The sequence below is a fragment of the Myxocyprinus asiaticus genome, chromosome 35 (assembly GCF_019703515.2).
Source record: "Myxocyprinus asiaticus isolate MX2 ecotype Aquarium Trade chromosome 35, UBuf_Myxa_2, whole genome shotgun sequence".
Classification (NCBI taxonomy): Eukaryota; Metazoa; Chordata; class Actinopteri; order Cypriniformes; family Catostomidae; genus Myxocyprinus; species Myxocyprinus asiaticus.
In genome coordinates, this window is record NC_059378.1 from 29,382,383 (window position 1) to 29,398,830 (window position 16,448).

The following is a 16,448-nucleotide window of genomic DNA, read 5'->3' on the forward strand; positions in this document are numbered from 1 at the left end:
TCATCTCTAAGCTCTGGAATAGCAGGAACTTGACTAGATCCCTGCCATATTGTTTCTTTCCAGGAGCGTTGAAGATCTTCTGAAACAGGAGGACGAGGTGATGTTCCTGACCATATAAGTGATAGCTCAGGGGGTGCTGATGGGACTCCAGGTGGATTCCAAGCATGACTTTGGGCTCTACACAATGGGTTTTACGACGGAGACTTCCCATAAGAGGTGGGTGGTGGTCAGGTCAACACAAGACAGGTCTAACAAGCCTGCTAGATTGGGTTTTTGAAATTTTTTGAAAGACTTGCCTTTGACTGGACTGCTCAGCCCTGTGGTCAGGGTGTTGCCTGGAGAGAGAATGTTCTTGCTGAGAGCAACTAAAGGGGATAAAATACTTGTAGAGTAGTTCAGACATGGTGCAGCTGTGGAGTTGGTCTCTAAATACTCCAGCACTATGCCTTTGCTTGGTCTCAAGAGCCTATTGACTGAAACTGCTGATAAAGATACACTCTGATCTATAAAAAAGCCTCTGTCAAGGTCCGGCAGTGACAGTCCCTCATAGCTCCTGGTCAGTTCTACAAAATGAAATTCTTAATTGAGTATTTTCATCATAGATGTTACACTTAAGAGCATTTTATGCGCTAAGAATTTACCGAACAGGCAAAATGATTGACATGCCTGAACCTTCATGATTATCTGCAAAGCTCAGAGGGCTCTTTTCTCTGTTTACAGTGCTAATGGGCTATCACACCAATTTCATTGCGTGCAGTTCCAAAAGTACCCCACTAGCAGTACACATACACTGGCAGCCAAAAGTTTGGAATAATGTACAGATTTTTCTGTTTTGGAAGTAAATTGGTACATTAATTCACCGAAGTGGCATTCAACTGATCACAAAGTATAGTCAGGACATTACTGGTGTAAAAAACAGCATCATCACTATTTGAAAAAAGTCATTTTTTTCAAGATTTCCTACAAAGGTGTACACTACAGTCTTCAAAGACAAAGGAAAACTGGCTCTAACAAGGACAGAAAGAGATGTGGAAGGCCCAGATGTACAACTAAACAAGAGGATAAGTACATCATAGTCTCTAGTTTGAGAAATAGATGCCTCACATGTCCTCAGCTGACAGCTTCATTGAATTCTACCCACTCAATACCAGTTTCATGTACAACAGTAAAGAGAAGACTGATCCACTTATAGAAAAATCCACTTTTGAAACAGAAAAAGTTTAGAGTGGGCAAAGAAACAGACATTGGACAACAGATATTTGGAAAAGAGTGTTATGGATCTCAACCCCATTGAGCTTTTTTGGGATCAGCTAGACTGTATGGTGCGTGAGAAGTGCCCGACAAGACAGCCACATCTATGGCAAGTGCTACAGGAAGCGTGGGGTGAAATGTCACCTGTGTATCTGGACAAACTGACAGCTAGAATGCCAAGGATCTGCAAAGCTGTCATTGCTGCACGTGGAGGATTTTTTGATGAGAACTCTTTGAAGTAGTTTAAGAAGTTCTGAATTTTTTTTTCAAATTGTAATTTGTCACGTTATTAATGTCCTGATTATACATTGTGGTCAGTTGAATGCCACTTTGGTGAATAAAAGTACCAATTTCTTCCCATAAGAGCAAAATCTGTACATTATTTCAAACTTTTGGCCGCCAGTGTAAGATTTTACATTTTAGATGAAAAAGCATATGCCAGTTTTCAACATATTTTAGAGCAGTATGACTATGAATGGAACACGTGCATTTTTTATATAAAATTTTATTTTTTAAACACAACACAGCCTTTAGCATATAACTATGTAAACAGCACGGACGATCTAAAGAAATACATTGTGGAAATTGAAATCTATTATATTTAAACCTTAAAATGGGTTAAATATCAGGTAACAAACATATTGAGAAAATTAACTACATTAATCACTAAAATATCCTAATATAATCAGGAAAATATTTTCCTGATATAATTATGGCAGTTTTTGTATATTTCTAAATGCATAACATGAATGGGAAGTCAAACGGGTGTGATAGGGCTATGTCACAACATTATTATTATTGAACACAAAATATTTATTGAGGAATAGTTTCTATAAATTGCACGTTTGGTTAATATATTTTCATAACTTGTAGTTATTCCAGAGATCTTGTACAGTCATAGATTCTTTTATACCTACATAATAACCTTCGCGTTTGTAGAGATCGCAACGGTCAACTAGCTTGTTATGACAGTAAGTCACCGTTTGCGGATACAATACAAATGTATGAGAAGAGCCGTAAACTGACCCCCATTCGCAAAATTGTCTGTGTTTTCTCTTATAATAAAGCAATTTTATCGAAGTAAACTCCCCATATAGTTAATTTCAAAATGATTGTTTAGTGTAAAACATATTAGAGGTTAGCGGACAGGCGGTCAATTCAAGTGATGAGCTGTTTCCTCACAAAAGCAGTTTATTCAGCACACTGAAGTATCTCCTCCATTGACATCCATTTAAAAAAACGACCTCTTGCTTCCTCGCCAGTGAATTTCTATGGGACTGTGGCATCATTTGCTATTTTATGCTAAGCCTATAGGCAATTCGGTAAAAGGGCTCTGGTTATTTAACAACAGAGCGCGCACGCGCATAGTCGGGTGTTCCAGTAGATGCGCGCGCAGCTTGTGTCCACTGACGTCACTCGCGGGAATGGTTGAGAAAAAGAAGCGCGATATAGAATCTTGAGCGTGGAGGAATTGTACCGCCTAGTTCTTGTGCTCTTTTTAATAAAAGTATTTAGTGCATTTGATTGACCATCTTATTAACATCACAGATGTTTTTGCTTTTGATTGCACAGCGTCATCGTAAAAGTCTGTTTTATTGGTGAATTGTGATAAATATAAGGGACATGTCGTGGTGGGCTCGTGGGTAAGTACACAAAGTCATATATTGTTTTCTTTTGTTTACTGTAATAGAGTACAGCTCACTTTAGTACAGCAAAATTACACAAATGATGCATGCAACAAAGCATGGAGTTGTAAAATTGTTGACACTAAGTTTGCAAAGACTGCATTGACCCCGCGTAATGATAGAACAAAAAGAGACAACAAACCAGCAGTCGTGCAATTTCAGCACTATGTTAACAAACTTAAAATCAGATTTTGTCAATACAGACGTTATTAAAACTATCTCCATTGCAATTTGTAAACGTTTAATAAATTAAATTTTGCATCACGTTTTGTTGACATGTATTTGACAAATCTCGCTAGCAGTTTGAGAGTGTGCAGCTTGACTTAATACAATGCACTGCTATGAAGATCTGAGAATGTTGAGAGTAGTCTTATATTAATACTGCTTAAGTTAAACTTTGTTAAAACTGAGATTTTCATCCGACATAGCTAAACACTACTAGGCAAACCGAAGTGTAAACATTCTGGTCTGCCAAATGGTGTCTGAATCCTAAACACATTGTTGCCAGTGTTTGATGATTTGTAGATGGTGTTGTTCTTCTTGTATTACCAGCCCTTTACATTGCTGTGTTCGTGTGTTAACAGTGAGGACGAGGAGGAGGCCATGTGTCAGGACACAGATTCAGATGTAGCAGACCAGAAAGATTGTGGAAAAGTGAAAGTGAAATGGACCCAAGAGGAGGTATGCTAATATAAACAAAGACATCAAATCAAATCCCTTTATTGTCACTCAACCATATACACAAGTGCAACAGTGGGTGAAAGTCTTGGGTGCAGTTCCAAGCAACAAAGCAGTATGACAATTACAATAAACATCTGATTTACACATAACACAATTTACACATCTTGTTACACAACACAATATACACCTAATAATATACAATATACAGTATGCACAAAATAAGAAGACCGTATACAATTAAAATACACCGTAAACCCCCCCCCCCCCATTGCTCAGATTAGGGGTGAATGGAATGGAATGACCAAAATCTTATATCTCAGTATGAGTAATTTTATATAGTAACTGTATGACAATATAGTAATTTCTACAGAAGGAATGGGTTATGTATTAAATATGTCTATTCTGGAATATTCCAGGGAATGAAATACATTACAAATGAAAAGTACTTAATCTCATTTGATATTCTCTTTATTTGAAACTTAATGGACACAAACCAAAAGATAAGATTATTCATAACAAATCAATAAGTCAGCAATCAGTGCAAATTCACAGTAACACTTAAATTAAATCTCAAAATGTCAACACTTATAAAACAGATAGATAATTCAGTCTGTAGGTCGACCGATAACTGAGCTGGTGAAAAGGGTCGCTAACCGATAAATTGACCGATAGTTTTTAAAATTGACTTATTGAATGATAAAACATTTTCTTAGTCTTTCTTTGGCTAACTGTGATGGGCACAGACATAGAGGCTACAAGAGTCCAAAATAAGTAAAATCTTAGATGCAGGCTTATTGTGCAATCAAAATTCCAATAATAACCAGAAAAAAAAAAAAAATTAAGGTTTGGTGCATAATGTGGGACTTTTAACTATAAACAAGCCCAAAATATACTGGGGACTCTTATTTTGAAATGTTTGTGCCTCCAAACAAAATATGCACTCTTACAATCATCTACAATGTATTACAGAGAAAAAAATACTATAAACATTATCATATGGGTGTTATAAGCAGAAATTCATTAACAGTAGCTCATCATTCATCAACAGAGTTTGCTTGTCAATTGTCTGGTATTCTGGTAATATAAAAGACTTTCTTCCTTTTCTCTAGCAACACTGTCAGTCAAAATCAACATGAACTCAACAATCAATAAAGGTTCCATAAATAAACGTTCAACAATATTTGTTTCATATGTGTCTTTTTTTTAAATAACATTTCGTATTCATAATTGTGATTTAGTCCATAAACCGTGATGATGGCAGTGACTTGGTTCCATTACAATCCTCTATATGTAAATATTCAACAAATTAAGCTTTTTATAGCCTATATGTATTCACCAGATGAAGGGTTTTGGCCACAGAGGAACATGGAGGAGGGGAAAAAAACTATTGCCAACTGTCTGTGTTGATTTTTTTGGATAATAGATAATTCCAAAAAGCAGCTATCGGCACTGATTAATCTGTAAAACCGATAAATCCGTCGACCTCTAGGTCAGACACAAACGTATATCTAACACTGTTTCAACAGTATAGCAAAATCTCTTCTGGTTAACACATTTTGACAAGAGCATGATATATATTGCAAATCGCCCAGCCCTTAAACCATTGTGCAAAAAAATAAATAAAACAGGATATTCATTAATGGGCTTTGTATCTTCTAGGATGATAAGCTGCGAAAATTGGTGATCAGTGTTGGATCAAATGATTGGAAGTACATTGCCAGCTTATTAACTGTAAGAATTTTTTACTCCGTAATAATCTATTCAAGATTCAGTTTAAATATTCCTTGTCCTTTGTTTCCATTTCATTTGTACTGTCAAACATTAGTCTGCTCTAACACTGACACTTGTTCTTCAGAATCGCTCAGAACATCAGTGTCAGCATCGCTGGTTTAAAGTTTTGGATCCAGATCTTGTTAAAGGCCCCTGGACCAAGGAGGAGGATGAAAAGGTATGATGCACAGACAAAATAACTGAGCTGTGTGTGTGTGTGTGTGTGTGTGTGTTTCAGCAATAACATTTGTTTTGGTTATCCAAAGTGATAATTTTTTTAATGTTTCAGTTGCAACGTATAATAAATTGCACAATTTCTACATGTTGTTTGAGAGGCACACAACTTTTTTTTTTTTATTATAGTAAGCCTATATCCAGGTGTAGAAAGAGGACTAAAAAAAAAAATCATACTTAAGCAAAATTACAGTTACTCCTCAAAAAATGAAGTGTTAATAGAGTAAAAGTACCTCTACTAAAAGCACTTAAGAGTAAAAAAGTAGCACATTTAAAAGTATTTAAGAGTTGTAAGTAGTGGGTATTGTGTTGAATGCTATGCTCTCTTTTAATAAATATTGTACACTGCCATTTAAAAATGTAGCATACTGTAATTCACATTCTCTTTTATGGCTTTTTGTCAGAAAGAATGTAAAATATTGGTATCCTCCAACAGTTTTATTTTTGACTGCCAACTTTTAAAATACAAATGCTCTTTTTGGAACCTCTGTCAATTAAAGCAGTGTTTCTCAACTGGTGGGTCACAACCCAAAAATTGGTTTGCAGGTCTGTTCGGATAGGGTTGCGACAGCAGGTCCGTTGAACTTTTTTTGCAGAGGTACATTTTATGATATCTCACATTCTGCACTTTATACATGCTAAATATGCTTCTCATCTGAAATACGCGTTTGCATGTTGTGATTAAAGTCTGGTTTGCACGCAAATGTGTGGAAATCACAATCACAGAACTATGGTGCTCTGCGTGCGTCAGCTGGGCTTCCCTAGTTATCGCGTGCAGACCATAACACTGATGTGACCCATTTGAATTCTAGTGAGAATTTTCGAGTAGAAATCAGAAATTTACCTTGATATGTTCCTTCAAATTCGAGGTAGAATTCTTGAATGCTGATATCTTGACTGGCTTTGGCAAGCAAAGCTGACATGACACGATCACGCAATTGCCCTTCTTCCTCTTCATTGCGAAAACCCTTTCAGGTGTGGCATTCTATGTGTTGTGCTGCTGCTGGAGGCATCCTCCACATTACCCTCCACCTCCATGTATAATAGCAGTTGGCGCCAGGTCTATAGACCTTATTCACAGTAGTGCCATCTTTATTTTTGACGGGAATGAAAATGATGCTGTGAAGGATAGACTTACCGTGGCGTCTCTTCAATCATGCACCATATAAAGCTATCATAAAGCTCCTAGATCACATCTGATTTTTCACAGCTCATGTTGTCTGAAGTTTTTTGTCTACTGAAATTTCTCAAATATATTTTTTCAATGTTTCGTCAGCGGAATGATCCAAAAAAACTTGAAACAACTGTACAACCCATTGAAGAGACTGAAAGTCTATCCCTTACAGCCTCGTTGTCATTCTTGTCAAAAATCAAAGATGGCGCTGCTGTGAATAATATCTATTGCTGCTGTTTAAAAAATTTTATACACGATTTTTATTTGACAGGAATCAAGTGACTGATTATTCTCTCCCTAGCCAATCAATGTTGACAGGGTAGTAGTGAACACAGATGGAGGGAAAATAGCTAAATAAAAGTATGGTTATAGCATTTAAAATGTACTCAAGGAAAACTATACCATTTTTAACTAATGTAAAATTCCATAAAAAAAGAACTACTTAATTACAGTAACTAGAGTATTTTTAATTTGTTACTTTACACCCCTGAGTAAATCATAATCCACAGGCAATGTTCCCGCAGTCATGGAAATCCTTGAAATATCAGATTTTAAATTGGCTTGGGAAAATCACGAAAATAAGTTAATTTTTGTACTGAATATAGATTTTTCTAGCTATGCTCTGTATCATTGAAAAAAGCCAAGGTTTATGTAAGTGCTTGTGTAGAATAAAACTTGCCCCCAAACCAACGATAACATCAATCACTCCGTTGAGGGTCTTACTGGAGACAAGTAATTAAAAACTATAATGGACAAATAATAGAAATATACTGGCTAAAAAGTGTGGGATCCCTGCACATTTCTTGTTTTATGTGTTGTGTTATAGGTGATTGAGCTGGTGAAAAAGTACGGCAACAAGCAGTGGGCAATGGTGGCCAAGCACCTGAAAGGCCGTCTAGGAAAGCAATGTCGAGAACGCTGGCACAACCACCTGAATCCAGATGTGAAGAAGTCCTCCTGGACTCCAGAGGAAGATCTCATCATCTACAAGGCCCATTGTGTACTGGGCAACCGCTGGGCGGAGATTGCCAAGCTGCTTCCTGGAAGGTGACCACACTGGAGAATGTCATTTAAATTAGTTTATTCCGTGCATCTAGTTTTGTGCTGTACATTCTAGTGATGCCATAAGCAACCAATTCTAAATGTATATATTTTTCAATATGGCTTTTTCTTGATGTTGTATAATATAAAGTGCTGGATCACCATTCAAAGTTTATCATTTGTTTGTTTAAAAACATCAACATGAAATAAAAAATGACCCTGTATTCTTTGTTACATTTCCTGGTTTTATTGTGCATGTTATTACAAAGAAAAAGTCAGTAATCATTAATCAAAAGTCATAACTTTTGAGCCGCATCTGAAATGAATTTTATTTTTTTATTTTTCCAGAACGGACAATGCGGTGAAAAACCACTGGAACTCCACCATCAAGCGTAAAGTTGAGACAGGTTATTACTCTGTGGTAGACACAACACTTCATGTGATACAGCAGACAGACAATGAAGTGGTGGTACCTGAAGAGTCCAGTCAACAGGTATTTTCAGTTCTTAGTTAACAGATTGTGAATTGTTTGCAAGGGTTTTTTGGTTTAACTCTTCATTGATTTGTGTTTTGTAGGTGGAGTTTTCCTGTGATGGAGCTAAACTTGGACTTGGCCTACCAGTCCAAGTTTTAAAACAGGTATAGTGATCACATGTTAAAATACAAAAAGTTAGTAATACTAAATGTGCTTTGTGTTTTTTTTTTTTTTTTTTTTTTTAAATGGAATTGCATGCAGATGTCCCTATTAACTTCCAGATATTCCTGAAATATCAAACCTGAAATATGTGAATGTGGCCACAGTCAGATTCTTTGATAATCTGAAGACTTTGAGGTGCTTTATTGCTTGTCAATCATTTTATACATTCACAGGGCAACAGGAAGCTGAGAGTGTTGTATTTAAAGCAGATCATTCAGATGCACATTTCAGCATAGTAAGATGATGTGCTGGTCTCCTGCTCCATCTCTGAATACTATTTCTAAGCCTTAATATGTAATAACCCTAAAAAGGAGACATACTCGTTTTTTATACAATATTACTACATATTTACAGGATCCTGATGCACCTGAAAAAGCCAGTGCTATACCCAAAACTGCATCTCCAAAGACCCCAAAAGCACCAGCAACCCCTAAAAGTGAAAGTGATGGTGGAGACTCGAATGTTTCCACATGGGTCATGGACAGCTCAGGGTTCCTCTCGCCTTCGGCTGCCCCCACACTGAAGGAGGTGATGGAGCTGATGGATGGAGTGAGTTAAACCCTAAAAGCATTGGACACAATGTTTGGTCACCGTTATTTGATCCAGTGATTGACCTTGGTCAGGGCTCAACAATAAAGATGGAGGGGGCCAGTTGATAGAGCTTGGATTTTTGGACTAGTGCTGTGTTCTCAACTTCCAAAGATCTTACATTCTTTGATCATGTACGTTAGGGCTGTGTTCAAATTATATCGATACGACGATACGTCGTCATGTTCAACCTGCCGATGTGTTTATCAGTATTATGCAGCACTTTGAATGTTTGACTGTAGTTTGATCAGGTCTGTAACACGACACATGTTGGCTTTCAATCATCTGAGCAGTAGTAGGCCACTACATTTAAATTGGACGAGACACTTTTTTTTTTTTTTTGCGATTGCCTTAACCTGGCAGTTGGGGGTAAGACACGACTCACAAAAACTGCAAAAATTAAGTACTGTGTAAAACAACAAACCTCAATCTACCAGAAAAAATATCAAGATAAAGCTGGCGATATGTGCTTCTTTTATTCTCAACCAGGGTATGAAATTAACCAAAAGGTGGATACTTTTTGAACAGTGGTAGATAATTAAGCTTATCTTCCTGCCGACCTGTAAGTTTTGGACCCCGTTCGCATCTGTATAGCAATGTCCACTTGTGATCGGATCTACCGTGACAGGTGTTAATACCAGGTCTGAACTGGGCAAGAGTGACATTTGACAAGAGATGTTATTGCTTAGACACAAAGAAACAATCATTTGGGCCTTTAACAGGAATACATTTGATTATATTTTGAAGAAGAGACAAAAGTAAAGCGGCCTGTTGAGATTTTCAATGTTGAGATGCTCATTATGTTTTGTTTCTTGTCTATGTCAGTATAGCCTGCAAACAGTTTTGTTCATTATGTGAGTGCTGCAAATGATCAGGAGGTGCTCGGAGTTTAAATCACTTTAAATCCAGCAGTGCGTATTTTACTGTTCATGGATTGTGAATAGCCTATATACTGTTTATATTGGATAAAGTTGGCTGTAAAAATTTAAGTGGCTAGCAAAATTTGTAAAAAAACAAAACAAAATAAGTTAGTTTCATACCCTTCTCTCAACCGAGGTGGATATCACATGCAAGGGTGAGTTAGACTAATTATATTAAGAAAATGCAATTGTGGGCTAACATGTATTTTCACTTGATCTTAGCACAGCATATTTTGCTCTGCCTGTTATCTGTGACACTCCCTGTGTATTTATGAATGTGGCCTAAAAGATGTGATGTGACAAGTGAGTTGTGTTTGACTTGTGTTAAGACCCAAGTTGCTTAATCCTAGAGGCTTTGCCCAACCTGTTGCACACTTTAAAAACAGGGTTTGATTTTTAGCCAGAATATTTTAAACTATAGTAAGGGTAGCACAAAACACTTTAAAAGCAGAAAGAAGTAAGGGCCAATAAAAGGTATTTGATTTTTGGTAACAGAATTATTTATTGTGATTTTCTTTATAGACGTTATTGTGTTTTGAATGGTGCAAAATGGTTTTGCCACACTGTTATACAGTTTACTGTAAGAACAAATCTGAAGTACTTACCCAAGTTATCATCAGAAAAAAAATATTATTGGGCCCTGTTGGTGACTATACTGCTGAGTGAGTATAGGTCTGATTAAAAACTAACTTTTTCCCCAATAAGGACCTTGAAGGCTGGTGTACAATGTCAGACTTTGACCTGCCGGAGGAAAGCCAGAGTTCTGAACTGCTGCAATTTCGGCTGGAGGGGAGCACCTTGCACGAGCTCAGCAAGGGAAGTAAAGGGGAACTCATCCCCATCACACCTGGTGGGGCGACACCTCCATCTATCCTGAGTCGCCGTAGTCATCGCCACATCGCTCTCTCCCCCAACCCTAATGACTCCATTACCCCAAAGAGCACACCTGTCAAAATCCTGCCCTTCTCTCCTTCACAGGTACTGCCAACGCTATCTGCATTACACAGCCATTTGACTCTCAATCAGACATCTATCAATAAGTCTCTCTGTCTATCATTGTATGTAGATCTACGTTGTCTCTTAAAGGGATAGTTCACCCAAAATGAATATTCTTTCATCATTTACTCACCCTCATGCCATTCCAGATGTGCATGACTTTCTTCTGCTGAACACAAATGAAGATTTTATAAGAATATCTCAGCTGTGTTGGTAATTTCAATGTAAGTGAATGGTGGCCAGTAAGGATGTCCCGATACGAAACTGGTATTGGAATCGGGTCCGATACCACACTCAAGTATTTGTACTTGTGCTCGTAAAAATACTCTGATACCAAAAACCAATACAATCTGAAGAACGAATGTCATTACATAAACAATCAGCGTACAAATTCTAATCACATTATGTTTTGATTAGTGAGATTATTTAACTGCAAAAGCTGGAATTTAATTAGATAAATATATAATTTACTTTGTATATGCAGCATGCTTCAAATGTGAGCAGAGCACAAGTAAATGTGTGGAGACAGTGTTGTGCCAACACTGGCTGCACCGCACATACCTTTTTAAAGCTCCTCCTTGGCTCATACAGGAAAAACACAGTCATGTGCATCGAGTGCTCTTTGTAGCAGATGACAGCGGACAGAGCGCAAATTCTTTTTGCTGTGCAAGGCACATACAGAGTACATACATGTTTAATTATTAGCAGGCTTTCGCAGTTTACTAATCACTGAGTCCCATAGCGCCTGGCTTTTTCAGACTGAAAAGAGAAATCCGTCAAGACAGAAACACTTCAAAATAAAAGCTAAATTTAAATAAAAAGTATTGCAGAAATGTATCACTATTGTAAAGTTATGTAGCTTCAAGATGGCACCGAGTATGGCTGCTGCGTTGTGGGCTCCGACCCAATATTGCAGTTTTTTGTTTGTTTTGTCTACAATTCTTGTGTTTTTCGTCTTGGATGTCGTCTGCCTTATTTTCTACGATAGACAAACACTTTTGGACATTAGTTCTTCAATAGCACACTGAAAACCAGACTTCAAATTCCTCAATACCGACCTGCTGTTTTCAAACACGACAGCGGAGCCCTTTGTCTGGAATGCCCAGCCATGGAAACGTAGCCGGAAAAGGGGAAGGAGAGCCGGCGTTCTCGTCAGACTAATGTCGTGCAAATCGACCCCCCGCTACCCAGCATTCTACTGGCAAATGTTCAGTTTCTGGACAACAAGCTCTGCGAGCTGAGAGCACGGATCTCTTTCCAACAAGGGACTGCTGCATTATCTGCCTTACAGAAACTTGGATGACTGCGGAGATTCCAGACTCGGCCATCGAATCCGTGGGGTTCTCAGCGCACCGAGCGGACAGAGTGAAAGACCTCTCAGGTAAAAACAGAGGAGGTGGTGTATGTTTTATGATCAACAAATCCTGGTGCGATCAGAGGAACGTACATTCTATCAAGTCTTTCTGCTCTCCTGATCTGGAATTTCTCATGCTTCTGTGTCGACCATTCTGGCTTCCGAGGGAATTCACAGCTGTGTACATCCCCCCCACAAGCCGACACAGACCGGGTACTCAAGGAACTGTATGGGAGTATAAGTGAGCAGGAAACCGCACACCTTGAGGCCGCGTTCATTGTGACCGGGGACTTTAACAAAGCCAACTTCGATTTCGGGAGGTCACGTGACGCCATGCAAGAAGCAGACATGTGAGCGACGAGCTCTGCTCACTTTGCTAAATTTTTAATTATTTTCATGTTATAATCTGGTGAAATTTGATACACCCAGTTACACATTTGCTCTTTGAGGCACAACATGGCAAAGAAGTCAAAATCATCAGGCTCTGGAGACGTTAAAAGACACTTATGTGTTCAGGATGAAAGCCCCGACAGGCCTACAGACCGGGGACTCTATTTGGATGGCGCGGCGGTAGAGGAGATCCAGCGCCAGTTGTCCAACATGTCGGTGATGTTGATGAAGTTTCTTGCTGACTTTGAGGATCTTGCTGTAATACGTTGATCGATTACGGCGATGGAAATAAAATTCTCTGAGTTAGTTTCAAGAGTGACTGATGTTGAGAGACGAATCAATTGTCTGGAATTTTTGGAGAGGGAATTAACCGCTAATCCGCCTGCGACCAAAGTTGATTTGGAACATCTCCTTGAAAAGCTTGAAGATCTTGAGAATAGAAGCCGCAGGAATAACGTTCGAATTGTTGGAATTCCTGAGCATGAGGAGGGCAGAGATATGGTGAAATTCCTAGACGAGCTTTTCCCGAGTCTGCTCGACATAACAGGCCACAAGCTGGAAATCGAGCGAGCTCACAGATTTGCTGAGGGAGATAGGCCCCGATCAATTCTGGCCAGATTTCTGAGATCATCCGATAAAGATCTTGTGTTGTGCCAGGCGAGGAGCAAAGGGAAGTTTTCTTGGAAGAACCATAATATTTTCTTGTTCCCGGACTGCGAGTTTGACGAGAGAAACGCGATCGGTTCAAGGAATGTAAGAAACTCTTACATCAGCGAAAGATCACTTTTGCTCTGATGTTTCCGGCCAAACTGAGAATAGAAACGAAGGACGGTCACAAAATATTTACATGTCCCAATCAGGCAATGTCTTTTATTGAATGAATGGGTGAGTAAACCACTGGGTGTTTCTCATGTGAGTGGGTCGACTTGCTGTACTTACTCTGGCTTTTGAGGAAGCTGGGCGTCATTTTGGTTTCTTTTTACTTTTTGTGTTGGCTCCGCCGTGCGTCTGGAGTTTGTTTTGTGAATAACACTTTTCATTAAAGAAACTTTTGCGTTGACGAAAGATTACATTTGCATTGAAGTTCCTGGCCAGTTTGAGAGTGGACACTACGGATGACCGCAAAATATCTACATGCTCACACAAAGGATGTCTTTTATAAAGATGACGGATTGTGTAAGTCATGGTATATACTTTTATGCGTTCTCCGAGTGAATTGACTCGACCATCCGTGGGAACCGGGATGCCGGTTTTGTTTATTTTTGTATTAGTGCCGCCTAGCGGCTGGAGCTTGAATAACACTCCTTTGGAACAGCTGTGGATTAATCTGTTCGTTCTTCGTGCTTTTTCCTCCTGTTGGCTGGAGTTTTTGTTGAGTATTTTTATGGGTCATTGGAATGATTACGTCATCCGCTGAACTCATAACAGCCGGCTCACTGAACATTCGTTTGTCTGTCCGAGGAATCTGAACGGTTTTATATATCGGCTGGAGTTTGTTTTGTGGAAGATCACACCTTTGAGACCGTTCTGTGAATGAATCTACACGTTCTTTGTGTTCATTCTCCCTATTGGCTGGGGTTTATTTTACAAAGTATTTTCTGTTATGTAAAGTTGTCGTGGGGGTTCGTGGGCGTTCATGGACCTTTTGAGTTTGGAGGGATTGTCGGCGGTTGGCGCTTTCATGCGTGGGGTTAATGTGCACGTTTTTATTTTTTCTGTTTGTTTTGTTCGGGGGGAAGTTCAGGGTTTGATTGTTTCATTAATGGGGAATGTGGTCTGTATAATTTTTGTTTTTGACGCAATTTATTTTTTCTACTATATAAAAATGTCAAATGTTAATATGAGTGTACTATCTCTCTCCACATGGAATGTAAAATGGGTTGGGGCACCCCATAAAAAGAAGGAAGGTTTTTACTTTTCTTAAACATAAGAAATATGATATAGTGTTTCTTCAACAAACACATCTCTCCCCTCAGGAAACTGAAAAATTTGGGAAGATATGGGGTGGACATGTTTTTTTTTTTTAGTGCTGGCTCAAGTAAGAGCAAGGGAGTCATTATATTGATTAATAAACATCTACAATTCAAATGTCTCGAACAGACTAAAGATAAATTAGGGAGAGTCATTATTGTTTTAGCTGAAATTCAAGGGCAAAGGTTGATTTTGGCTAATATTTACGCACCTAACGCTGATGATCTGGGCTTTTTTATAGACCTTGAAGGGATGCTGCAAACTGCTGACACCCCTCATGATATAATATTGGGAGGAGACTTTAATCTTTTGATGGACTCGGTCCTTGATCACAGTGAAGCAAAAGTGTGTAAGCCCCCTAGAGCAACATTGACGCTTCACAGGATATGTAAAAATCTTGGTCTTACGGATATTTGGAGACTTTTGAACCCATCTGGTAGAGCCTATACATTTTTTTTCATCAGTCCATAGATTTTGTTTTTATATCCAAATCTCTCATTTCATCTGTTGTTGATTGCTCAATTGGAAATATCTTAGTCTCAGATCACACCCTGGTGAGTTTAGAGGTGTTGCCACATATAGAGAAAAAGAAATCATATAGTTGGCGCCTTAATGTGTCCCTTTTGCAAAATCCTGATTTCCAACAAATGTTAAAGACTGAAAACAGTGTTTATATGGAGACCAACTGGTCCTCGGTATCCTCTGTGGGCGTGGCTTGGGAGGCACTTAAGGCGGTTCTTAGGGGTCAGATCATACAGTATGCCTCATTCATCAAAAAAATCCAAAGCACGAGAACTCGTGGAGTTGGAAGGAAATATTAAAAGTGCCGAGGCAAAGCTGAAGCACCGTATGTCATCTGGTGGCCTCAGAGAATTGACCCGATTGAAATACAGATATAATACTATTTTGTCGCAGAAAGTGCAGTTTTGGTTATTCAGGGCAAAACAGTAATACTTTGAGTCAGGGGACAAAGCAGGGAAGCTTTTGGCTAGATATATAAAGCAGAGAGAGTCTTTTTCTACCATTCCCTCAGTGAAATCTGCTGGTGGTGAAATATTTAACTCAGCTATTGATATTAATAATGCCTTTAAAGAATTCTATCTTGATCTTGAACCATTAGATCTTCCTAAACTGACGACTGAGCAAAAAAATGCTCTTGATTCTGAGATGACCTTGGAGGAGCTTGACGAGGTAATTAAGTCCCTACCTACTGGCAAGGCTACGGGGCCAGATGGTTTTGCCGTAGAATTTTTTAGATCCTATGTTACTGAACTGGCTCCACTTTTGTTAGAAGTTTATACCGAATCATTAAAGAAGGGAAAGCTTCCTCCAACCATGACACAAGCCCGGATCAGTCTGATTCTTAAAAAGGACAAAGATCCAAGCGAGTGTAACAGTTACCATCCAATCTCCCTGATCCAACTAGATGTAAATATTTTGTCAAAAATTTTGGCTAACCGATATAGTAAGGTTATGACATCTCTTATACATATAGATCAGGTGGGGGCCGCAGGTCTTCTGATAACATCAGGCGTCTCATCAATATCATGTGGTCAGTAGTGAATTATCAGTTTCCGGTCGCTGCCATCTCACTTGACGCCGAAAAGGCGTTTGATATGGTAGAATGGGATTATTTTTTTAAGATTTTGGAAATGTATGGGTTCGGGAGTACATTTATTGGTTGGATAAAGTTACT

The 16,448-nt window shown here is 38.6% G+C and overlaps 1 protein-coding gene across 4 annotated transcripts in view; it reads left to right on the forward strand.

Moving 5' to 3' along the window:
• The window catches only part of LOC127425938 (myb-related protein B-like), a 42,581-nt gene continuing 26,133 nt past the window's right edge, over positions 1 to 16,448 (forward strand). Inside the window, exons 1-9 of one of the 4 annotated variants that reach the window (XM_051672288.1) lie at positions 1 to 216; positions 3,521 to 3,617; positions 5,277 to 5,348; positions 5,473 to 5,565; positions 7,622 to 7,842; positions 8,185 to 8,329; positions 8,413 to 8,475; positions 8,888 to 9,082; positions 10,747 to 11,019. In XM_051672288.1, coding sequence (XP_051528248.1) covers positions 140 to 216; positions 3,521 to 3,617; positions 5,277 to 5,348; positions 5,473 to 5,565; positions 7,622 to 7,842; positions 8,185 to 8,329; positions 8,413 to 8,475; positions 8,888 to 9,082; positions 10,747 to 11,019 — 1,236 coding nt within the window. In that variant the 5' untranslated portion in view covers positions 1 to 139. Of the gene's footprint in view, positions 217 to 2,644; positions 2,895 to 3,520; positions 3,618 to 5,276; positions 5,349 to 5,472; positions 5,566 to 7,621; positions 7,843 to 8,184; positions 8,330 to 8,412; positions 8,476 to 8,887; positions 9,083 to 10,746; positions 11,020 to 16,448 lie in introns of those variants that run through there. The other 3 variants (XM_051672289.1, XM_051672290.1, XM_051672291.1) reach the window with 3 other exon arrangements.